Source organism: Carassius auratus, chromosome 7 (assembly GCF_003368295.1).
Source record: "Carassius auratus strain Wakin chromosome 7, ASM336829v1, whole genome shotgun sequence".
NCBI classification, from domain to species: domain Eukaryota; kingdom Metazoa; phylum Chordata; class Actinopteri; order Cypriniformes; family Cyprinidae; genus Carassius; species Carassius auratus.
Window position 1 is genome coordinate 25,274,474 of NC_039249.1, and position 26,941 is coordinate 25,301,414.

The 26,941-nt window shown below is 37.6% G+C and overlaps 1 protein-coding gene and 1 long non-coding RNA gene across 42 annotated transcripts in view; one reads left to right on the forward strand and one right to left on the reverse strand.

Moving 5' to 3' along the window:
- ank2b (ankyrin 2b, neuronal) overlaps nucleotides 1-26,941 on the forward strand; it is a 186,025-nt gene that overhangs the window by 69,641 nt on the left and 89,443 nt on the right. For 17 of the 41 annotated variants that reach the window (XM_026268126.1, XM_026268127.1, XM_026268129.1 and 14 more), the window contains exons 1-2: nucleotides 4,175-4,563; nucleotides 15,372-15,473. In XM_026268126.1, coding sequence (XP_026123911.1) covers nucleotides 4,420-4,563; nucleotides 15,372-15,473 — 246 coding nt within the window. In that variant the 5' untranslated portion in view covers nucleotides 4,175-4,419. Of the gene's footprint in view, nucleotides 1-4,173; nucleotides 4,564-15,371; nucleotides 15,474-26,941 lie in introns of those variants that run through there. The other 24 variants (XM_026268096.1, XM_026268125.1, XM_026268098.1 and 21 more) reach the window with 6 other exon arrangements.
- LOC113106328 (uncharacterized) lies at nucleotides 6,930-7,792 on the reverse strand. Its single transcript, XR_003292473.1, has 2 exons — nucleotides 7,429-7,792; nucleotides 6,930-7,295 (listed from the first exon to the last, which is right to left on the reverse strand). It is a non-coding gene; the product is annotated as an uncharacterized LOC113106328 (long non-coding RNA).

The following is a 26,941-nucleotide window of genomic DNA, read 5'->3' on the forward strand; positions in this document are numbered from 1 at the left end:
ACCTTTAACCTTAGAACTGGTACACTCTCATAAAAAGGTGCAAAAGCTATTATTGGGACAGGAACCTTTCAAAATGTACTAATGTACAATCTAGGTACAAATATCTACCTGAAAGGTACAATGCAGCCCGTATGAATAAATATGGTGTACCTTTTGAAAAGATACTGCCCCACTGACAGCTTTTGTTCCCTTTTTTGTGAGTGTATGTTAGCACATCCAGACTTACCACACAGTGTTCAATTCCTCTCCTGACCGCAGGTGTGAAATCTCTCCAATCCATTACATCTACCTGCAGCCAAAGTTGAATACACCTAAAGTCTCCTGACTGGTTTTATCTCAACAAGAATGTTTCCATCAATGGCCTATAACTTAGTAAGTGAGAGGATATGCACATTTTATTATCATTAAATTATATGCTGGTCTATAATTTTGTCATCATGATATCTGGGACATTATTTTTTGTTATTATTATCTGATGTCTTGGAAGTTAGTTTATTTATTATTATTTTTTTTTTCAGATACTAGTTTAGATTTTAAATCAAGTTTGTGGTGGTGGTGCAGGAGGAAAATTATAAAAACAAATAATCTGAAATACATATAAAAAAGCTGGACATACCAACACTAAATATTTACCTCAGTATACTTTAAAATAAATAGGACAGTGTTGTATTATTACCCACCAATAAATAAATAAATAAATTCCTGGGAATCACACCCATTACCTTACTGTTACTAGACAATCTTCAGGAAAATATAGGAACATGGCAGAAGAACATTACTAATTCATTTTTTTTTCTGTTAGTTTAATTCAACTGTTTAGCATACTGCATACTATCATTTTTGAGAATGTGCAGATTTTATTTGTATTTTGTGGGTTGATGGTGGTGGCATAATACAGTACATCACAGTGCAGGTAATTTATAATCCTTTTTTTTTTTTTTTTTTTTTTTGTATAATTGCAAAATGACCTGGGTCCACTAAGTGTGATTAACTAACTGTGTGGTGGTTGTTTTTTTTTAATGTGATGTTCACTGAGCTGTAGGATATTTGATCAAGCGTATGCAATTTATAAATTAAATGAACTCTCAGGTGACAGCTGTCTCGCTCAGAGACCAATACAGACAAATCACCAACATCCAGACAAAACAAGAAAGGAGACAAAATTGACTTTTTTTCAGTGTGCTCTCAAAGTACTCTATAATATTATATCCAGTCATTTTAGTTAGAATAAAAATAATAGTTCATCCAAAAATGTAATTCTGTTGTAATTTACTCACCATTAGAACATTATAGCACTTTTTTGAAGACCGCTTTCACAATAGAGATTTTAACCAGAGTACTCTCTAACCTGGGTGTAAAAAAACATCCAAATGAAGATACTCTAAATGTTCTAACAAAGTATGACTGAATGATTTAGTCAAAATCAATACAAAAATAAAATACTGTATTTCATGTTTTCTGTTCATTTAATTAATTCTAAACACTCTCTCATGGTTAAAATTGTGACATTATTCATCTTAAATAGTACTGCTTGAAACTATGCAAAATGATTGACCTACATAACATTGCAGAAGAGATTAGAATATGCATTTATCTTTGTCCAGAGGTAATAATGTGCATCATCAGTTCAGGCTTTCTGCTTTATAGCAACATCAAGGGCATTCATTGGTTTAGTGTTTTATGTGTTGCAGTGGAGATGTCTGAGTTGCTATGGAAACATAGCCCCAGACACTTTATGTGTTTGATTTGTGTGTGTGTGTTATAGGGAGATTCACTGACATCAAATTTCTATTGAAAGTTCACTGCCATTAATTCCTATCAGTGTTGTGCTTGTGACATTTTAAACAATTATGTCTCTAAATGATGCCAGTGCTATTAGGGTTATTAAATACATATCTTTCTGTTCATATTAGGCCAGAGTTTGCACAGGCTTTGTTTGGGTCCTGTCAAACAGCAATCCAACGATGGATTGTAGTGCTACAGCATCATGTTAAAAAGGAATGATATTAAAATTAAATATCATTGATTGAACAGAAAAACTGTGATTATTCAATCCCCCACCACCCTTCTTGTCCAAGTTGGGAATCCTTGTTAAACATTCTATGTCTCTATGACTTTATGACTTCTTTGCACCAGCAGCCATATCACCCTGGAGCCCAAGACTGGTTTCCCACTGAAGCTAAGAAGGGCTGAGCCTGGTCAGTACCTTGATGGGAGACCTCCTGGGAAAACTAGGTTGCTGCTGGAAGTGGTGCTAGTGAGGCCAGCAGGGGGTGGTCACCATGGGGTGTAGATCCTGGCACCCCAGTGTAGTGATGGGGACACTATACTGTCAACAAGCATCGTCCTTAGGAGGAGACGTTAAACCGAGGTCCTGACTCTCTGTGGTCCTTAAAAATCCCAGAATGTCTTTTGAAAAGAGTAGAGGTGTGACCTCGGCATCCTGGCTAAAATCACCCATTGGCCTCCTACCATCATGGCTTCCTATCAATCCCCATATCAGCTACTGTCTCCTCTCCACCAATAAGCTGGTGTGTGGTGGGCTTTCTGGCGCTATATGGCTGCCGTCGCATCATCCACGTGGATGCTGTACAATGGTGGTGGATGAGGAGATACCCCCTGACAATGTAAAGCACTTTGAGTGCCTAGAAAAGTAAGGAAAAGTAAGTAAGGAAAATAAAGGGGATGGGGGGGGGGGGTCACGTACTGAAACAGAACAGGTACTGTATATCTAGGACCAGGATATCATAGAGATTTAAAGGGAGACAACCACCTAGAACTACCCAAGCAACCACATAATGCCGTGTTAAATAAGAACCTTAGCAACCTGGCAGCAAAACTTTACAGCCACCTACAATACCTCGGTATTGTGGCGATGACTAATGTATGGGCAAAACACAACACAACTAGGTTATTTTTGGAAGAAACTGTGAGTTGAGTTTAATGCATTATGGTAAATTTATGTAAGTGGTTCTTAAGTATTCTGCCTGTTGTGCATAAAGTGGTTATGTTCCCCACAGCAGGACTGAGTAGCTCTTTTGCTCCACCACACTCCCCCCGGCCATATGATTTACGAGAGATTAAAGGAGTTTGTTGTCTGTCCAGACCAAAAGATTATGTCCTCTAGTTTGGATGCAGCAAGGGGAAAATTGAAATAAAATCCTCTATCAGTGCAGGAACGTAATGTTTGCTTAGTGGAGAGACATGGTGCATGATCGGTGGGGTCTTTGTAATTGGTGGTTTGCATTAGAAACTTCATCTGGGATTTCTGAAGCTTAGAGCAAATCTTTACTCAAATATCAAGATTTAAGTCTTCTAAATAGATAATTTAACTGCCAAAAAATGAGGAAGTAAAGATGGTCACAAACGGATAAAGGTTCTTGTAAATATTTTTAAGAAGAATGTCTTTTGAAGCCATATGGTCGCTTGATGTAGGGACCAGAATGAAAATTTTATGTAGAGTATTTTGATAACAACGACAGTCTGATAATGTCTCTTTACACCACACTGAAAATGTGGTTCGTGGTTAGCTAAAGTGGATGGACCTTCAAATGGGCTCTTTGTTGAATGAGCTCCATGTTAAAATATTTCATTGAATGGGAAATATTTTTACCAAAACAGTTCGTTCATTGTGTAGAGAAGGTCTGTTGTTGAGCTCCTTAAATGTCAGCTCAAAGGAGAACAAGGACATTTGCCTCTGTGTTAAACATGTCATGCATTCACAAATGCACACAAGTTCCAACCATTTCTTTTAAACACACACCAAGAAATGGCAACTCAAAGGACAATGAATGTCAAATGAATTGTGTCATTGATCACAACGGTTAAATCAATACATTAATCAATACACACATACTGGTTTTGAAATTTTTATTAAAATTGTAAACATGACACTAGCAAGCACATATGTAAGTGCAATGTTATTTATTTTACCAAAGTTGTATAAACAAGTAATACTGAATAGTTTACAGTAATTTGAGCAAATAACCTTGAATGTTCTTTACCCCCCACCCACACCTCTGACATCATGAATACTGAAACCAACATGTTTGTTTAATAACTCATTGGATAGAGGCACTTCTGTTAACATGATCCTTGGTGGCCATTGGAGCACTGGGCACTGAGAAGGAGACCCTGCAATCTCCCACCTTACCTCCCTGTTTTGGCCATGTCATTCTCCCTGTTCCCAAATCCCAAACATGCCACCACTGAAATGCATAGCTTGGCTTGTGGGTGTAAAAATAGCCAGGGCTCAAATTAGCAATGAAGGAGAAGCATTAGCACCCAGCAGTTAACTGCGGAAAATCTCCACTGGTTATGGAAGGCACTAGTTGTCTAAGTGATAGATTAACTGGTAGGACAGTGTGGTGCTTCTCTGTTGTGCTCTGAAATGGGAACCCAAAGGAATAGACTTATTTGATGGTTTCAGGATTTCTTTTTCCATCATTTATATCCACCATGGGCAATGCAGCAATGCGCAAGGCACATACTGTAGAAAATCCTCCACAAGATGATATGCTTACAAACATTGAATCAGGTCAAAGTGAAAGCATGGACTCCCTGGTAAGATTTAATATTTTTTTAGACATATTTGCTTAGGTACCTGTCTCATATGCAGTTTAAGTGAGATAGATTTTTTCAAAATGTTTCTATTCTATTATTGAGCAGACATGAAGTTGTTTGATAAATCTGGATCTTCAGAAGTGCAGAATTAGCACCTTGATGTTCATAATAGATTTTGCTACAAAGCGGAATGTGACATTTCAGATTCTTCTTGACCAGCAGCAAAACTTCAGCAGCTTATAAATGTGTGTTCCTGTAGCTCAAGTGGTAGAGTACTGCGTTAGCAAGTGCAAGGTTGGGGGTTCAAATCCCAGGGAACACGTTAGGAGAAAATTGTTAGCCTGAATGCAATGTAAGTCGCTTTGGATAAAAGCATCTGCTAAATGCATACATTTAAATTAATGTATATGGTGTCCCCTATTGGTTTATTTTGCTGTATGTGTTTTCAATATGCAGTTATGTTTGCCATATTCAGACTCTTTAGGCCTTACTATTGAAACGTGAGCAGAAAGAATTTCTGAATACATTGAGGCTCATTCATAAAACACTAGCAGAATGAATTTGTGTAAATAGTTTGTAAAGCCACTCTAATTTTTTGATTCATTCAAGTGTTCATAATTTCAAGATGTTAGTAAACTACAGCTGCTCCCAACCATGCCTAAATGGTATTTAAAATATGTGAAAATTTATCTGAGAGTTATTTTAGGCAATGTGATTAATTTGTATTTTGATAACACTATGTATTATATTAATATTTCACGAGTGTGTAGTTATTAAGCTATTGACATTCAACTTATTTGGCTTGCTTTGTGGATTGGGTCAAGGAAGCAGCATTATAAACCTCTGGGGCTTTGAAGATAAGTATGGATGGCAAGATTTTTAATTCTGTTAAAAGAGAGATACAGAATTTCATATAATAATAATAATAATAATATTAATGATAATAATAACAATAATTAGTTAAGCAGTTAGTCAAATGTTAAAATACATCTCATTGACAAAATTATTGACTACTTTGTTTTGGCTCTGATGTCAGTTTTTGAATAAAGTCATCAACACGGTTTTCACCTGCAGTAGCATAGTCTGCTTAGCAGGCTACATGGGTTTTTGTTTTGTTTGTTCTGTAAGGTTTTAAAAAGGCTGTTTCCATGGCAGCTATAATCCTGGCATGACCTTTTATATGAATGTGAGTGGGATCAAAACTGTGATGTCAAGTTAAAGTAGATAAGTATGCTAGGTATTTTGTGGAGTCAAATACAGCTATTGGTTAGCTGAGGCCACAGATGTTGGCTAAATCTCTGTTGCACAGACTGCGTTTTGTGCAATATTTCAAAAGCAATTAGTGATAGTTACAGAGATTGAATTTATAAACAGCTATAGTTGGATCTGCTGTATCTCCTTAATTTATGAAGAATTGAGGGGGGTGGGGGGTTGAGATTGAGCCAGACACAGATATAAGCAGTAGGTGAATTAAATGCTTGTTTTAATCTTGTGGGTGAGTAGTCTGCACAGACTGTACACCCACAGAATTCCAGCAGAAAGCTTCACATGATGCACTTTTATTCATCCCAATGCAAAACATTTAGTTTTTTTTTTCTTTTTTGTCTAGCCACATCTTAGGTCCATACTTCTTCAATTTTTCTACACAGGAATTGTAGCAGTAATATGTAAATATGGCAGCTGTGCAGCATTTTGTTCCCTACTCTGGTAACTAGGATTATACACTTAACCAAGACATTTTCTTTCATAGATTCACTTGAAGCTACATCAAGTCAAGCCCTTGTATAATAATAAAAAAAAATCATATTTATTTATATATTAAAATATTTATTAAAAAAAAAGTGTGCTTAGTTAACCCACACACATCATACAATTTCCTTTGTTTGTAGCAGCAACAACCCTGTTGTCCCTTGTTGTGGTCACCAAAACAAGCAAACAGCTGATAAGATTAACACTACTGGCTTATACGGTCAGTGTAAATTCATAACTCAGAGGACAAATTTCCAGCCAGGGATGTACATTGGCCCAAACTTGGGAAAGTATATATACTCAATTTTGGATCTCCCAAGAAAGCTGCTCCAGGAGAGACAACAGAGACAGTGCTACACTCTAAAAAAAATTGGGTTGTTTCAACCCAACTTAGACTTACCCGATCTTTGGTTATTCAAAAATGTAAACCAACAGTTGGTTTAGTCCACATTAAAGTGCTCAATGTGGACATAAAGTCCTCAATGTAATTTCTTTTATGCTGTGTTGGAACAGTGTGTAATATGAAAAGCACTGTATGAATAAACTTGACATCATAACAGAAAATGGTGTGCAAACCCTGTATGAATATCATGAAACAATGCATGATAAGCACTCAGTACAAGGAGAGAGAAACATGTTTATTGTTGTTTTTCTATATCTTTATTAGTGTTCATTTGGGTCATCTGGCCTTGAATGACAGCCGTTTTTGTTTTATTTTTGTAAATCGGTGTGTGTGCGCTATTGTGCATTTATAGTATTGAATTTTTGTGCGTCTTGACCTGCGAACTGTGACATTAGTTTCCTGCATCAAGCTGAGCATGACTAATAAAGTACTTTGGCTGCAGTATTCAAAACTGCTGTTGTACACAACTCTACCCTCTTGACTTCCTGTGTCCTTGAGCACTGCAGAAAAACTATCAAATCAGTTCTGCAAGTCTGTCTAAGCCAGGTTGTTTTTTCTTCTCTAACCCTTAAGCCAGTGGCTGAAAAAAAGTAAAATAGCACAGTTGCAATTATCCATACTAAATGTTATTTTTTATGTGTGCAATCATCAGACCTTTACCTATTAACACTGAATATTACAGCTGTTGTCATGTCAAGTAGATTTATGTATACCTTTATACAAGGTGAAACAGGAGGTGCCAGTGCAGATCAGATGGAGGGAGGAACCAGGGAGGAAACAGGAAGGACTTGGAGCAGGAGGAGTCCAGCTGGACCCAGGACAAAGCCATGATGGTGTCCCACTGTGGTGCTAACAGAGGGAGGAGCCATGGCAGTGGGGCAGGTGGTGGAGGAGCCCCAGGGTGGAGATGGAGAGCCGATGAGCCAGGGTGTAGGGGAGGATCTGGGGGGCCAAGGCGGAGCAGAGGTTGCCACCGACTGATGCGGACGATTGGATTTGAAAGGCCATGCTGGAGCTGGAGCTACAGAGGACTGAAGAGAAGCCGAAGGGATGAAGGAGCTGGAGGGATTTAGGGATGAGGCACAGGATGGTCGATGCTAGACCAAGGTGGAGCCAGAGGGACGAGGGAGCCTGGTGGAGCTAGTGGACTGCAGGGCCATGGCGGAAAGGAGGGAGCTAGGAGCCTTGGTCGAGCATACGTGTCCACTGGTCAAGGTGGAGTCCTGGTCTTAGAGGCTGGAGGCAGAGTCAAGGGAAACTCCAGCCCCATCGACGCTGGAGAATGGCAGTCCCGTGGAGCCAACACCGTGCTGATGGTGCTGACGTGCTGACGACAGCGGTAGAGGAGGCAGGAGAGGGTGGGTGCACGTTTGTGGTCCTCCAGCCTTAACTTGAGACCAGTGTTAATTTCGTTGACTAAATATTTTCGTCACGAATATATTTTTGCGGACGAAAACTAAACGAAAACTAAAATAGAAGGCACTGATGGAGACTAAAACTATGACTAAATTGATTGACATTATCGTCAACGAATAAAGGACGAGACGAAAATAGACTGTGACGAAAATCAAATCAGCAGACGGGAGAGATGCGAGGAATGAGCAAAAGAACCGGCAAAACGGAACAGGCGAGACTGCATGAGAGAGGAGAACCAATCCGAGCCTGACTTATTGAGACGTGAAGCGAAGGTTTTCAGTTTTTAAATGAGCTCCCGGGAAGTCGGCATTCGAAGAGGTAATGTCTAAAAAAGCGACAACATGTCCACAGTTCACTTCACGTTTGACGACGAACAAAACAAAGTGTAAAGCATGCGGTGCGCTCATTCGTGGCAAGAACACAACCAATTTGAAAAGACATTTACAGACGAGCCATCCGGACATTTTCTCAAATGTAATTTCACAACGATGTTCTTTTGTTTATTGAGCTAAGCAAAATTGGAAGACTGCAGTGCGTAGATGTTGTAGCATTAAATATTACGAACTGAAAAGTACTGTAAAATAGCCCCTTCTTCCAATTAGACGAGAGCACAATACTAATACGTAATATTATGATACATACATTTGATTAATACTAATGTTTAGTATATTTTATAATGTTCTACTTGTTGACAATATCACAAATATTTCTATATTAGTCATGTGTAACGTGAATGTTTAAATCCTATCATTATACATACTAATCTAGCAATATTGTAGTATTTAAAACATACAATATTGCTAGACAAATGAATACCTTATAAAATCTTGTTACTTTTTTATCCACCCAACTTATTAAATAGTTACTTTAAATGTATGCACTTATTGTTCAGCTCAGCTGTAAGCTTTAAGGTCCTGGACCTAACTTTATTTTTCTTTTATTGATGGTCAATTGGCAGCTAGTTATTGTTTACATTATCATGACAGTGTTTGTTGCTGCATAAAAGCTTTTGAATCGAAATAAAGACACAGTTGTGTTGAAATAAAGTTGAATTTGTGTTTTATATATTTTGGTTAAGTTTGTTTCCTATACCAGCTGTAAAAAATTGTCTAGTAAATCTGTTATTGATTTTAGTCTTATTTTAGTCGACTAAAATACCAAGCAATTTTAGTCGACTAAAATACCAAGCAATTTTAGTCGACTAAAATACCAAGCAATTTTAGTCGACTAAAATAAGACTAAAATTAAAACAAATCAGACTTGACTAAAACTAAAAAGAATTATAGTCAAAAGACTAAGACTAAAACTAAATTAAAATTTCGTGTCAAAATTAACACTGCTTGAGACCAGGACCTAGTCTATAAGGTCCCCCCCTCACCCTCAGCCATGGTGCAGTGGGCGGAGATCCTCTCCGTGCTCTGTCTGTCCATTACATTCTCCCTCGTGGCGTGCTCCATTGCAGGCTCTCGCATCTTGACTGACATCACTCCGAGTCCACGGTGATCCTCAGCTCTATTCATCTGTGTGGCAATGGCTCGTCGGTTGCAGGTGGCTCAGGGAGATGATGGGCTGGGCACTGGGTTGGCAGTGCAACTGGCGACATTCTTCTGGGAACAGGCGGGGAATGGAGATCCATTTCTCGTCAGTGTCCTCTCCACAAAGGTGACAAAATTTGCTTTAGGACAATCTTTGGACGACATCGCTCTGCACAAGATGTTTAAACTGGCTTTGTAGAATGCACAGCTGGTTAGAGCAGCGAGGACCAGGAACAGTCTGGCAGTCTGGTCTAAATGCTAGCGATAATTAACAAACACAGGTGTATTGAATGACTAATTAAACTAAACGAGGACAGGAAAATGAACAAATAAAGCCGACTTCAGACTGCACGATTTTCAAAGTAGTCGGGTCACTGTTCTTTTCACACTGCATGACTATATTGGCCAGCATTCAGTCACTGCTGTGTTCACACTGCATGACTTTACAATAGGAAGAATTACTGACAACTCTGTCTGGCATGCAAACTACTTTTCACAACCCAACACACGCAAGATGTGACAAGAAAAACAATGCGATATCACGCGTGCAAGACCGGAGTTCTCATGTGAAACTGTGATTATTATTAAAAATGGTAGCCCGCAAGAAGCTTGCAGTAAGAATTGCCTGTGCACTGATTTGTAGCGAAAACAAGAAAAAGAAAAGAAGATTATGGAGGACGAAATGGTTGGGGAGACACGAGGAAAAAGCATTGTGTGTTCTTATATCATGCTTGCTGATATTGTGGTCTATAACTCCTCACCGAACTCCCAGCTGCTCTGTATCTTGCTCTGTCATGGCTGTCGGTCATCGACTATGTAGCTTTCAGTCAGAACACTTTTCACACGATTTAGCATGCCAAATATCTCATGGGCATGGGCGACTTGTCAGCGATTCTCTCAGATTGCATCTTTGCTCATTCACATTGTGTGATTGTCACGCGCGTGGATGAGCACTGATTTGCCTGTGATTTCAGGCATTTGTCGGCGAATTTCTCAAAACCTGTCGGCGAGCCAAAAACTGGGATAAAACCGTGCAGTCTGAATGCGGCTTAAGAGAACCCAGGAACAGAAACAGTTCTCTTACACTAAGTACAGATATGTTTTTGTAAAACTCTGGGTTGGATATTTTCAGTTGACATTAAAGCAGATGCTCATTTGTTTCTTTTTATGTGTTGTATGAATGTTTGTTCTGAAATTGCATGGCTTGCAGTGCATCTAAAACTATTTATATTCTTCAATCCTGTACATATATATAACGTTTAATTATGTATGTTGGTACATTGTTTTTTTTTGTCCAATGTCAAGTCACCTTTATTTATATAGTGCTTTAAACAAAATACATTGCGTCAAAGAAACTGAACAACATTCATTAGGAAAACAGTGTGTCAATAATGCAAAATGATAGTTAAAGGCAGTTCATTATTGAATTCAGGGATGTCATCTCTGTTCAGTTAAATAATTTACTAACATAGTGCATTTATTTGCAATCAAGTCAACGATATCGCTGTAGATGAAGTGACCCCAACTAAGCAAGCCAGAGGCAACAGCGGCAAAGAAACGAAACTCCATCGGTGACAGAATGGAGGAAAAAAACCTTGGGAGAAACCAGGCTCAGTTGGGGGGCCAGTTCTCCTCTGAACAGACAAAACCAGTAGTTCAATTCCAGGCTGCAGCAAAGTCAGATGGTGCAGAAGAATCATCTGTTTCCTGTGGTCTTGTCCTGGTGCTCCTCTGAGACAAGGTCTTTACAGGGGATCTGTATCTGGGGCTCTAGTTGTCCTGGTCTTTCAGGGCAGTAGAGGTCCTTTCTAGGTGCTGATCCACCATCTGGTCTGGATACGTACTGGATCCGGGTGACTGCAGTGACCCTCTGATCTGGATACAGACTGGATCTGGTGGCTACGGTGACCTCGGAATAAGAGAGAAACAGACAAATATTAGCGTAGATGCCATTCTTCTAATGATGTAGCAAGTACATAGGGTGTTATGGGAAGTGTTCCCAGTTCCGGTTCACCTAATTAATGCAGCCTAAAAAGTAAAAATCCTTTAACGGATTTGGATTTTAAAAGCATATTAGTATATTATGTGTAAACCAGGTTAAAGAGATGGGTCTTTAATCTAGATTTAAACTGCAAGAGTGTGTCTGCCTCCCAAACAATATTAGGTAGGTTATTCCAGAGTTTAGGCACCAAATAGGAAAAGGATCTGCCGCCCGCAGTTGATTTTGATATTCTAGGTATTATCAAACTGCCTGAGTTTTGAGAACGTAGCGGACGTAGAGGATTATAATGTAAAAGGAGCTCATTTAAATACTGAGGTGCAAAACCATTCAGTGCTTTATTAGTAATGTGCAATATTTTTAAATCTATACGATGTTTGATAGGGAGCCAGTGCAGTGTTGACAGGACCGGGCTAATATGGTCATACTTCCTGGTTCTAGTAAGAACTCTTGCTGCTGCATTTTGGACTAGCTGTAGTTTGTTTATTAAGCGTGCAGAACAACCACCCAATAAAGCATTAAAATATCTTATCTTGAGGTTATAAATGCATGGATTAACATTTCTGCATTTGACATTGAGAGCATAGGCCGTAATTTAGATATATTTTTGAGATGGAAAAATGCAGTTTTACAAATGCTAGAAACATGGCTTTCTAAGGAAAGATTGTGATTAAATAGCACACCTAGGTTCCTAACTGATGACGAAGAATTGACAGAGCAACCATCAAGTCTTAGACAGTGTTCTAGGTTATTACAAGCAGAGTTTTTAGGTCCTATAATTAACACCTCTGTTTTTTCAGACTTTAGGAGTAAGAAATTACTCGTCATCCAGTTTTTTATATCAACTATGCATTCCATTAGTTTTTCAAATTGGTGTGTTTCACCGGGCCGTGAAGAAATATAGAGCTGAGTATCATCAGCATAACAGTGAAAGCTTACACCATGTTTCCTGATGAGATCTCCCAAGGGTAACATATGAAGCGTGAAGAGTAGCGGCCCTAGTACTGAGCCTTGAGGTACTCCATACTGCACTTGTGATCGATATGATACATCTTCATTCACTGCTACGAACTGATGGCGGTCATATAAGTACGATTTAAAGCATGCTAATGCACTTCCATTAATGCCATTAAAGTGTTCAAGTCTATGCACAAGAATGTTGTGGTCAATTGTGTCAAACGCAGCACTAAGATCCAATAAAACTAATAGAGAGATACACCCACGATCAGATGATAAGAGCAGATAATTTGTAACTCTAAGGAGAGCAGTCTCAGTACTATGATACGGTCTAAATCCTGACTGGAAATCCTCACATATACCATTTTTCTCTAAGAAGGAATATAATTCTGAGGATACCACCTTTTCTAGTATCTTGGACAGAAAAGGGAGATTCGAGATTGGTCTATAACTAACTAGTTATTTGGGGTCAAGTTGTGGTTTTTTGATGAGAGGCTTAATAACAGCCAGTTTGAAGGTTTTGGGGACATATCCTAATGACAATGTCTCCATTCTTATGGCAGTACACACTTCACTAGAAAATATCTTTCTGAGGCAGTGACTCAAAAGGGTTATTTCTGGATCAAATATATATCCTTCACCAGGTTTTGTAAATTATAGATTTGTACTAATGATAACAATTAGAAACATGCTAATAGGCAGATACCTGCAAGTTAATTAGCCTTGTTTGTTTTGATGGTTTTAGAGATGTTTTTCATTAGAGATCGTCAAAACAGGTGGCCCAACCTAGCTCTTTAATTAACTCAACCAGCAATAGTTTCTTAATTCACTAGTGTCACTATATAAGGCTGGTTACCTAGTTTCACTAGTTATGCCATAGTATGGCCATATTGGTACACTAGCTGGATCATGCTAATCTAATCTGGCCTTCTTTGTGTGTGTGTGTGTGTTCAGGAAATGCATCTTAAAATGTGGGAAATTATTTTAAATTAATTATCCGTCTTGACAGACGAGTTTGTGTTGTGTGGTTTCAGAGAAGGGCATAACTGCCAGTCTCCTTGGTTACTGGGCTGGGATGACAATGTTTCTAGCTTTACTTGTCATGGGATAATGAATTATTCATAAATCCTTCACACAGTGTATGGATTAAAGCAGAGAAGCACTCGCTGAATGAATGTTTTATGCTCAAATACCCAACTAGTGATCCACTGACTTAAAAATGTTATATTATTTTAACAAGTTTTTAAAATTTTATTGTTTAGCACTTATAATTGATGATTAAAATGATTCAAAATATACAAACCTTTTTTAAATTATAGGCATTAGTTTAAATGTCTAATACTATTTCACATTGTACCATTATATGACATGTATCAAATTAATTACACAATATGCAGTATTTACTTGATTGTCTAATGTATGAATTCTACAAGGTCATTTTGTCATTAAATTAAACATTTTGATTTATATTTTGAATTAAGGTGTTACTAAGGTAGCTACATTTCTCATAAAGCACAATCTCCCTGAGCACAGACCTAACTCTCCAGAGTGTTATCCTAAGATGCCTCCTATATATAGATCACAAACAGGCACAAACACACTGTACTGTAGGAACCAGACAGACTGACGCCTGCTGTAGCCCCTGGAGAAGTGACACTTTACAAACACAAACAGGTTGCATCACACTCAGAACAGGACACTGCAGAGGAAAGAAGTATAAAATGAGCACATTCAGAAAAAAAAAACAAAAAAAAAAAACGGTTTCTTCACTTATGTTTTTATTATTTAATTATTTATTTTGGGTTATAGGAAAGTGGATACTTTTGAGTACATAGAAAGTAGGGGTGTGTATAAAGTCGATTTTGGTCGAATTTCAGGTTTTCACAATTTGTTCATTAAGCCCTCGTCTACCAATCCCAGTGTCCCAAATAGCAAATAAACATGTAAAATTATGTTTTTTTTGTATATTTTCTGAGATGAGTTGCCTACCTTTTTTCTGCTCGCTTCTCACGCTGCCGATGACTGACATAAAAATTGCACACATAAAGGCAATGCTAGGTGATTTTCCTCAGAACTGACTTTTGAAACATATTTTGTCCAATTCCAATAAATCATTTATCATTTTGAAGGTTTTTAAATTGAGAATGTGAAAATCATTTTGACAGTTTGCTCATTGTGACTCATTTTGCCAGCACAGGTCACACACACACACACACACACACACACACACACACACACACACAAACACACACACACACACACACACACACATATAATTGTTTTTAATTAAATGCACAATGCATGTACTGTTTTTGCTCATAAACTCACTCACTGAATTAATTAAAGTGTGTTAATGTTTAGAAAGTTACTACAGACTAATAATTCAGAGATAAGATATATTAAAATGCTGACAATATTTGACAAACAGCTGAAAACTCATCTCTTTTGTGAGCACTTAACTGTATACTGCTGGATATTTTTTTTTATATAAAAAAATGTTTTCACTTTCTTATATCCCTTATCCCTCCCTGTTCTAGATTGTACTATCCTGTAAAATATTTGAAACCTTTAAAGACATATTTCTAAGCACTTGTTGTGTTATTGTCTTCTTAAGATGAATCACTTGTATTCTGAATTTGTATGTTGTTTTAGAGTAAAGCAACTGGTAAATTAATAAAAGTAAATAAAGATGTTAACCTGTACATATAATGTGATTTTCCTATTTTTCTTTTTCTTATCTTTTCTCTAGTCGGACAGCAATACCAGTTTCCTTCGAGCAGCAAGAGCAGGAAATCTTGACAAGGTTCTGGAATATTTGAAGGGTGGAGTAGACATCAGCACTTGTAATCAGGTAGGAGTCTCTTTAAAACCTTTGTATATGTGTATAGGTTTCATACTGGAATTTCTAACAAAATGGAACATGTTCAGCTCCTGAATGGTTTTGTTGGAGGTTTTGAGGGGTGCTTTAGAATTCTGGTAAAACTGGCAACTTGTAAGTGTACTTCAGAATGAAGGATTTAAGTAAAAGTGATGGACACTCCCATGATTCTTTACGCAAGATGCATTGTGTGGCAACGGCGCCTCTTCAATTGGTTCTGCAAGATGATGCAGAAGTGTGTTCTAAGGAACAGTTTTTTGGTCCCCTACACCCTTCATCGCTTCAAAGCTCAAGCACTTCAAAGGGATTAGGGCATATGCATGGGTTAGCTCTTCACAGTGGAAAAAACCATAAGTCAATCATTCAACATATTCAAATACAAAGAGCTAATTAATTCAAGAAAAAAAGCAACTGGTTGTCTTAATGAATGGATCACTGAATCATTGACTCATTCAATTTGTTCTAAAACGTGGATTCATTCAGTAACAAAACAGTTTTTGCTGTGTTGCTAGAAAAATTACACATTACACATTTTATTGACAAAATTGAGCAAAAGCATAATACTGACAAGACTGTGTCTAAAACACAATATTAATTTGTATAGTGAACCATTTTCTAAAATTAATATAAAATATGCAGTCGTGCAGGTATTCTGTGGAAAAACAATATTCTTGCTTGTGTGATATCACTAAACTATATCTTGTGATATACTGTAAAATACGGGACAAACAGGCATTCTTAATAGGCTACATGGAGTTAGTCATCATTATGTTGTCAATTGCATGGAATGTAAGAAACTGAGGCAGACTTCGTTAAATGCATTAATAGCAACATCAAATGCAATTTTTAGCAACAACATATGACCTTTTTAAATAGTTGTATTATTATAACTTTTTTCTTTCAGGCTTTAAGAGGAAAATCATTGGGGCTGGATTGGTGCTCATATTCAGCCTATTTAACACATACATGTTTTCCTGGGATTAGGGCAGATGGAATAAATAAATCATTTATTAATAAATAACAAATGGAAACAAATAGGCTAATAATAGATAATTTTGATTATACCCCTAATGTATGCATATTTTGGCATGCACTTTGTAATTGAATCTAAATTCTTAACATAATAAAGTTACGCAATATAATCAAAATATCAGCAGGATTGCAAGTGTGATATTACTTTTATACAGCACAGCAGTTCAATAAGCAATAACCTAATTATACTAATTGTCAATTTTATAGACACAACATTATTCAGTACGTTTTGACTCTTTTTACTCTATTTTCCAGACAGAAAAGTTTTTTCTACCTGCAACATGCTGCATTCCATTCTCAAGGGCTCATCCCCTAATTTTCAAATTATCAATGAGAGTGCAGTTCCAAAAAAGTGCCAATGGAAGGGGAAAGTTTTGTGGGGTGATCTATGTGCCAAAAAAAAAAAAAAAAAAAAGTACCACAGAAACAGCCATATCTTTTTCATAATGACCAATTCAATCTACAAAGAGCAGCACAAATTAGCATAAGAAGGCAAAAAAGCATAATACAATTGGAAACATTTCTCTGTTCTCTACAGTGCCTTTTGGTAGTAATAATCTCAACCACGTGAAGCACATAATGGTTTGAGTTGATTTTTTTGGGGGGCGGGGGGCACAAATGTGGGTAAATTACCGCAAACCTTTGTAAATCATGTTGCATGATTCATGGAAGTTAAGAGTCCATCAGTTGTACCCATCAAAGGGCCCTTTGAAGTTGTCAGTTTTAATAAATTAAGTTTGGAAAGACACTTCAATATGGGAATCATGATTATCCTCACACCAAAGTGTATTTTAGAGGCAGATTTATCCCATGTGGAACAAGGTAAGAGTGGTGTTTTGTTCATGAATGAATCAGCTGGTTTGTTTCAATGATTGGTTTAAGACATTGCCATCTACTGGTGGGTTGCAACATTTCATATATTTATATTCTATATTCTGTTTCTTTTATTTATTTGCTGAGTTTATTATTTTAAGAGACCAAATTTTGACACTATTTCATGCCACTGATTTCTTGGTGCTTCATCATGCACTCAGAGAATTTGTTGCTATTTTAGGAGCTCTATTATCAAGTGCCTACCTCATGCAAAGGATGTTAGCTTATTAACAGCTCTGCTATGGCAACAGTGTGTGCCTAGTGTGGTAAACAGCAGGCACATGACCATTCCGTCTCCAGTATCGAATGTTCTTTGGCTTTTTCCCCTTTGACAAGCATGCTGTTTATTTGGGGTAGCATAGTAGATGTGCATGGTGTTGTTGCTGATCTTAGGTTGTCTAGAGAATTGTCTGTCAGGTTGACCTTGACCCCACCAAAGTAGTTAACCTGATCAACTATTGTATGTAGACCAGCCTGAACAAGAAATAAACAATGACAAACCATGTTAAAAAAAAAATTGTGTGACATATTCCATTGAACATTTAAAGAGTATATTTTATATTTTATAGTTTTTGTTTTTTTATCCCGTTCATTTTAATGGGTCTATGTGCAAGAATTTGTATATAATAAATGATAATAACTTTTTTGTTGCCAATGTGTGAACATCTTTAAATTAGCAAATTAGTTGCTGGCTGCAACTCACTGAACGGCTACCGGTGTCACTCAAAACAAGGGGTTCTGAATTCTACATGAAGTCCCTTTAAATAAAATGAAAACAGACGGTTCTGTTTAATCTAGCATGTTCACATTTAAATGTACAATAACAGCCCATACTTGGGCTTGTAACAAGCAGTAATTTCACAGGGTTGCATAAGACAAGTTGTAATTGAGCCACCCCCTGAGTCTAGAGAACAGTTTACAGCATTTGGTACGTGATATATTCAAGAAGTACTCATCATTTGGCTTGATGTGATTGAGAGGAGCATATGGGAAAAGTGTTGATTTTTTTTTCCGTCTTTCTAAAAACTGTTTATTCATTTTATTTCACTACACATTCATCACTTACAGTATTTCCATTGCATTTACACAAATTACATTTGTGTCATTTTGTAGTTTTATTGATTTTCTATTAATATAGAATATGTAAAATTATAATAAAAAAACCAAGACATGTCCAAGCCTTTGACAGGTAGTGTTTCTATTAATAATGACATTATAAAAGCATACTGTGCTTTCCAAATTAGGTTGTTGAAAGCGAGGTGTATGCAGTTAGATTTCTCAGCCTGGTCTCATTGTTTATAAGCAGGTACTGTATTAAGACGTAACTACACGTCACACTACACGAAGACTCAAAGAGCCAGGAACATTCTATGCACCTGTGGGAAAACACAGGTGCATATAATAACTAATTAACAGAGACAAGGAAAATATGTGGAGGGAAAACACAATATATTGAGCTAAGGGGTGTGACATTACTCCCTCCTCCCAGAGGGAGCTACCTCGCACTGTAATAACAACATGGGGAGGGGAGTGGGTGGGAACTAGGTAGGAGGTTCAGATGTAGGAAATTATTTTCAGGAGGGGACTGGCATACAAAGTCAAGTGAGGAAACGATGGAAGGAGGAGCCAGGCAGGTAACAGGAGGAGCTTGGAGCAGGAGGAGTCCAACCGGACCCAGGCCACAGCCATGATGTCAACCCATGGTGGAGCCGTTGGAGGGAGGAACAATGAAGGAGGAATGGCCGCTGACCAATGGAGCAGGTGGAGTATGAGCCTGAGGCAGAGATGGAGAGCCAACGAGCCAGGGGTACACCGAGGATCCGGGGGGCCAGGGTGGAACCAAGGGCTCAGGTGATTGAGGATCAATGTGGAGCTGGTGTGAGGAAGGAGCCCAATAAAGATGGTACGATGGAGTGACGAGGCGCAGCAAGAGGAGAGTCCAGAGGAGATGGTTGGTCGACACCCAACCAAGGCAGAGGCGGAGGGACTAAGGAGCTCGGTGGAGCTGGTGGATGAATGGTTTACGGTGGAGGCAAGGAAGCTAGGAGCTGAGGTGGAGCGGTTGGGTCTTTGGGGCGAGGCGGAGTACAGGCCGAGGAGGCTGGAGGCGGAGGTTAGAGAATCTGACCATGGTGACGTTGGAGGATGGCAGTCCCGTGGGGCTTGCACCGCAGTGATGGTGGTCTGAGGGCAAGCATAGCTCTTCTCTGAACTAAAACCAGGGTGATTTTCCACTCAGTTCCTCGGTATTGCGCTTGTTTTGGGCTTAAACTCTGCACAGCGGGGAGATGGTGGGCTGGGCTCTGGGTCAGGAGTGGCAAGGAGTTTCATTTTTCGCCAGTGTCCACCACAAAGGTGGCGAAATTTGGTCAGGGACCATCCTTGGACAACTTTGCTCTGTACACAATGTTCAAACTGGCATCGTAGAACGCACGTCGTCCGGGTAGTTGGTGAGGCTTGCCAGTACCCAGAACAGCCTGGTGTGTGCCCCCAAGCAATTTTTCCCCCTGCTCCAACAGGAGGAGGAGGTATTGTTTGTGCAGCATATTTATTTAATTTTGAATTGTAAAAGTTCATATTGCTCATGTTCTATTGTCTATTGTTAATATAAATCATACACTCTATTTTTACTAGTGCTGTCAATCGATTAAAAAAAATTAACTAATTAATCGCACAATTTTTTAAAATTAATCGCGATTAATCGCGATTAATCGCAATTAAAAGACTGAAACTTTTTGGATATGTAAATGTAAAATGTAAATAATTAATGTAAACTCAAGACAAAGAAACTATTTAAACTCAAAATATGATTGTTTATTGGAATTTTTGTTTAACTTGTAACACAGATTTTCTCATGTAAACAACATACCTGCAATAAACCATCAATATCCTCCAAATTAACTGTTGGCTTGAAAGCCATATTTATTACAGAAATAAAAACACAGGCATGTAAGTACCATTTGAATTTCAAAACAATCAATGCCAATAAAAAAACAAAAATGATTTCCATGTTGAATTCTAAGTGGACTGCAAAAAAATTCCAAAGTATAGTCATTGCCAGTGCTTTAAGTGGGCCAGTACGCACCTGTCACACCGTCACTTCCAAATATAGCTCTTGAGCGTACCGCCACCTCTCCGTGCGCCCAGAACGTGCTTGTAGCGTACCGGTACGCTCATTTGGACATCTGTTTTAATAGAGGTTTTAATCTTTTACCTGCACTGCCGATTTTCAGAGCGCCCTTCACAATGCAAGCTTCCTAATTCATCCCACCCAGAGCAGAAACTACATTACCCATTCACCCTTAAGTTACACAAGTGAATAGCGCATGTGTCGCTTTTCACACTGTTAAGTGTCAACAACTCAACGTGGCCGGAGAAGGTGTGTGAAACTCGTTGTGAGTTATACTAAAGCAAAATCTTGAGTATTTATTGTCTGATAAAAATTAAAAACTGTCCGCGGAGGTTGAGTCGTCCTGCAGCCCCCGCTGGCTGCTCATTGGCTGCAGCATCTTTTTTCTAAGTTCTAAAAAAAATACTGTAGACGGCAAGGCACAAATTTAGATATTCATTTATCTAATTAATCTATAGCCTATGCACAAAGACAATATGATCTTTTTGTCCCCTTTTTGTTTTAAAGCTTGATGAAGAGAGAGAGAGCGCAAGTTGCTGCAGCTGCGAGGAGGACAGTGATGCGCGCGTACAGGAGTGATTGACAGTTCGCGGCACTGTGTACAAAAAATACTCCGCTACACAATTATTTCGTTATTTTCGTTTAAGCTTATTAACGTTAGCGTTACAGAAAGGTCATGATTTTAATGTTGCTGTTTCTTGTGGCAGACTGAATGAAGAGTAATGTTTCTTGTGGCAGACTGAAGAGTAATCCGGCAGAGTTTTATACTGAAACTTTCCGTCTAAAAGTCCTTCCTTGGTCTTATCCATATTTCTTTGCACGTTGAACACACATAGGCCACAACTGGAAATAAAAAAAAACTGCAACCGCGTTAATTGCGTTATTTTTTTTTAACGCGTTAAATATTTCAAATTAATCGAATGCGTTAACGCGCTAATTTTGACAGCACTAATTTTTACCTAATTTGGGTAAAAATTATAAACTATATTTTTTAGCATATTTATTATTAAACACAAAGTTTTGTATATTATAGCAAAATAGTGTTATTACAAAAGTAATATTCCTTATTTTGTGTAATGTTTTTCTTTAGAGATAATTAACAAAATCATTATTAGTTGTATTGCTGAAAACATAATTTTGGCCAAATTGTGCAGCCCTACAAGTACAGCAAACCTGTTTTTTTTTCTAAATAAATGTTTGTCTGAAAAGCATAAGGTTTGGATTTTGTGTACCCTGTACAGAACATTAACCCTTTCGAGTCGATTAACGCATATATGCGTTTTGAGTCATTTTCTCCTGATAACCCCGAAAAGAGCTTAAATTACACTCTCAGTTTTAATCGTACAGATAAGAGCAATACATCAATCGAATCTGTAAAGGGTCTAGTTTTTTTTTTAGATACAGACAAAATAACAAAAAACCTTTGTGCACTTATAAAATAAAGATAACAAACAAGGTGCGCTGTCTACAGTCTTTGTCTCCGCTGATCGTCATGTACAAACATTTCATTAAAATGAACTGTAACTCCGTGAATACTCAACGAAGAGACATGAGAGAGATAGAAAGCCTGGAATGTCTACTTTTAAACTAAACAAGTGCTGCCGAAAACAAATATTCTGAGATAAAGTAATTCATATGAAAACAACGCAATGTCTGTTTTTCATATCTCCCTTCATTATATTTAATGTGACCACGACCCCGTGCTGAACGCGCTATTCAGATTCAAACTGAAGCGCGCGGCTTGAATACGCCCACACAGAAGAAAAGGCAGCGAGACTGTTCTCCAAGTTTTTATTTTATTTTACTGTTTGCTTCGCGATGAGAGGACTAAGACATAATTCACCCCAAAAAGATGTGATGTGGTTGAAGATTTGAGAAATGGATTTCCTCAGAAAAAAGAATGAAGCACTTTATTCAGCAGAGATCATAAACATGAGTAAGTCTCTTTTTATTTATTTGTACTAGTTTTCACATAAAGTGTAAACATTTTACTAGTTAGACTTTTTCCAAATACTTTTTCCAAACTATAATTCCTGACTAAATGTATAATCAAGTGAAACATTATGAAGTTTCAATAACAATATACAATACTATACCATTCAAAAGCTTGATGTAAATAATATAAATGTGACAAATAGAGATAACTCTAACAAATGTAAAAACAATGCAGTTCTTTCGATTTATTCCCCCTAAAAATATTATCAGCTCTTTTCAACATTAATAATAATAATAATAATGATGATGATGAAAATAAATGGGGTTTATTTGGTAGAAAATAAGATTGTTAAAAGGATTTCTGAAGGATTGTGTGACTGAATGATGCCAAAAAAATTGTTTGAAAGTCAGCTTTGATTGTTCCTAATATACTATAATGTAAAAACATTCTATATACCACTGGTATATGCAAAAAAGTTAACGTACAGCCCTGATATGATATTTATTGTTTTTACTGGAAGAAAAAGAGGGAAAAAAATAGATAATAAAACTGGTGTCTTTTCTCCATCCTGTCACCAGAGGTCACTCGTACAATGAAAAACAAATGCATTAGGCCGGCGACACACTGGAAGCGTGGCGCAAGCGTCTCGGCCGCGTGGCGTGTCGGTTTTTAATTCGGCTCCTATGTTAACAGGTTAGAGCTTACAGACCGCCTGCGTGAGACGCGCGTCTCAGGCGCGACTCGAGCCGCGCGGCAAACGCTTGCTTGCTAGAAATAGAACCGACGCCTATATTTATACCGCGACACGCGCGCGTGTTGGAAGCTTTTCCAAGCAAAATATAATAGGAAAATGTGTTTAAATGTCATTTTGTACACAAATACATATGAATTCCTGATATTTTGATATTTGAAAGTCTATAGGTTGACATAAATTCAGATCCAGTGTGTCACCGGCCTAAGGCTGCGTGGCGTGAGCGCCGCGTGTCTGAAGCGTCCCAGAAGCGTCCCAGAAGCGTGGCGGATTCTGTGTCTTTACACACCAGAAGCGTGCCTGACGCGGCGCTGGCGCGCTGCTGCTGTAGAGGAAGACCGTTGACAGACCAGGCTCATGTCTTCATTTCATTACAACAATATATGGGTCAGTGACATATATACCATAAAAAAGTGTTTTTTCAAAAATTTCAAATAACAGGCATAAAAATGGTTGACTTTTGTTCTACTAACTCTCATCTTTATAGAAACATATGTTGTTTCAAAATGTTTAATTGGAATCAGAATTTATGTGACAATTTGTTGTATTAGTGCTTACAATCGTCATATGGTGTGACATGAAAATAATTGTATATAAACTGAAAATGGATTATATCTTTCTTAAGTTACTCACTTTATCAAAGTCATTTATCATAACTAAACTGTGATCCATTATAGTTTTGTGAAAATTAATTAAATTTGTGTATTATTTTTTAAAACATTGCTCAATGTGAGACCTATGCCGTCGGTCTTTCAACATATTTTCTATTTATTGTGACAAACCTTGCTAGAAAATTATAAAAATATTTGTGACTCTTGCTGATACTATTTTCTATGTATTCCATGAACATTTTCAGGTTTTATCATTAATAAAGGTATGTTATTTTCACAATTTTGAATGTCACACCAAATGATATAGTGTCACACCATGTGATAATGTCGCCATGTGTCAATTGAAACCATGTATTATCCTACTTATTGGTGAGTACTGATCACTCATATGGCAGGAAATATTTAACCACTCTTAAATGCTGCAAGGCAATATTCAAATTTTATTGATTTATTTGATATTTAACAATAAAACAAACATTGTTTTAATATTGTATGAACCATATGAACATATGTTTGTGTATCAAATTTCATTTCAATTCAAAACTGGTCTGCAACATGTATTAAAATAAGTAAAACAACCAATTTTTTTAATATCATATGAACCGTGAACATACAGCGTAGCTGAGTGGATCCACAAATAAATCAGTTAATCTAGACTCCATTGTACATAAGCCAGTCAAATTTGGAGAGAGTAGTGAAAGTGAAAGTGAAGTGACATTCAGCCAAGTATGGTGACCCATACTCAGAACTTGTGCTCTGCATTTAACCCATCCGAAGTGCACACACACAGAGCAGTGAACACACACACACTCACACTGTGAGCACACACCCAGAGCAGTGGGCAGCCATTTATGCTGCGGCGCCCGGGGAGCAGTTGGGGGTTCGATGCCTTGCTCAAGGACACCTAAGTCGTGGTATTGAAGGTGGAGAGAGAGCTGTTCATGCACTACCCCCACCCACAATTCCGTCCGGCCCGAGACTAGAACCCACAACCCTTCGATTGGGAGTCCAACTCTCTAACCATTAGGCCACGTAGCAAACCTCTCCCTGTATCTCTTTGTCCTGTCTGCACTTGTCATCATTATCTCCCTCAAGTTGAAAAAAAAAGGAAATGAATGGTTTGAGATGAAGACAACATTGTTTAGACTTAAACAGCATTCTAAGGTTTCTGTGAAGGGATCTGCTGTGTCTGTCTGATGAACTAGAAATCTGTATCACCGAATTAAACTAAACTAAACACAATCGATGGTGGATAATTACAGCTTTTATGTGATGATTGACCCAAATAAATGTTTAAAAGGACAAAACATACATTGGACTTTGTTATTTATTGTTATATATGCAGGGAATTACAATTCATATCATATGGTGTGACAATCAAATCATATGGCGTGACAGGCAGACATGTCACACCATATGATGTTTTCTGCACTTAGCACAACCTTGAGTCTTGTAGCTAAACATTAGCATACTAACAACATGCTAGCTATAACAAAGCAGCATAGATTTACATATAATTATGACAAAATAATAACATTTCTTTTGCATTTTTATAAAAAAATGTGTCACACCAAAAGACATCTGGAAGTGGGACTTTTGTCAGAGTGCCAACAAGATCTGATTTAATGTAAAAATAAAAATGATGACTCACCTCAGGTTGAACAGTAGAAATACACTGCTAGTTCTGTACAACATTGCTGAAGAAGGTCCTCTCCTTCCCAAGCGTGTCAAAACAGTTGTCCGTTCAAATATCCCAAAATAGTGTCACACCATATGAATTTGATTTGTGTGACAAAATCTTTTTGATTAGAACTGACTCAAAACTGAAAAAGAGTAGGCTCACAAATAGACATCTGTATTATTTGTCTGTATTTTTTTGAGAATTTTTGCATTTATTTTTTTTTTGTTTTATTCAAGTTCTCACTTTGAGAAACAAGTGCCGGACAGACATAGCATATGAGTTTTGTTATGTTTGGTTGAAAATTCTGAAAAAATTAGTTATGAACTGTTTTAATGTTGAATATGTTCACATAAAGCATAACGTTCTGCACAATATTGAGAAGGTTTTTGGCAAATATATTTTGCATTCATACATGTTTGACACTGAAGACAGCAAAACTGCCATGTCACGTCACCCACCCATATACTTTTTTCTACACACCTACACCTACGCGCCTACTGATAAAGGACACCGTCAACAGTATTGAAGGCGAAATAGATTATGTTTGACAGGTGCAATATTTGAAAATCGATAATTATTATTATTATTTTTTTATTACATTTATATCTGAATTTATGTCAACCTATAGACTTTCAAATATCAAAATATCAGGAATTCATATGTATTTGTGTACAAAATGACATTTAAACACATTTTCCTATTATATTTAGCCTGGAAAAGCTTCCAACATGCGCGCGTGTCGCGGTAAAAATAGGCGTCGGTTCTATTTCTAGCAAGCAAGCGTTTACCGCGCGGCTCGAGCCGCGCCTGAGACGCGCGTCTCACGCAGGCGGTCTGTATGCTCTAACCTGTTAACATGGGAGCCGAATTAAAAACCGACACGCCACGCGGCTGAGACGCTTGCGCCACGCATCCAGTGTGTCATCGGCCTTAGGCTACTAAGTTTACGAAATTACTGTGTTTACAAAGCTGACAAAAATACTTTTCTATGTGCTTATGTACAAATTATTTTTTTCTACGTGGTTTCCTCAAAAGAAAAGTGCATCCGTCTCTAAGTTTTAGTTTATGTCTAATCTCTCTCCTATATGTTGCTGGCTAATTAATATTCAACATATGATTACCATACTGGGCAAAAATGCAAATTTAAAAAGTACTAGTATCTAGTCAAGTCACCTTTATTTATATAGCACTTTTAACAATGCAGATTGTGACAAAGCAACTGAACAGCATTAAATAGGAAAATAGTGTGTCAATAATGCAAAAAAGCAGTTCATCTTTGAATTCAGTGATGTCATCATCCAGCTCAGTTCAGTTTTAATAGTATCTTTTCAATCAAGTCGATGATATCGCTGGAAATTAAGTATCCCTAACTAAGCAGCAAGGAACCAAAACTCCATCGGTGACAGAATGTAGAAAAAACCTTGGGA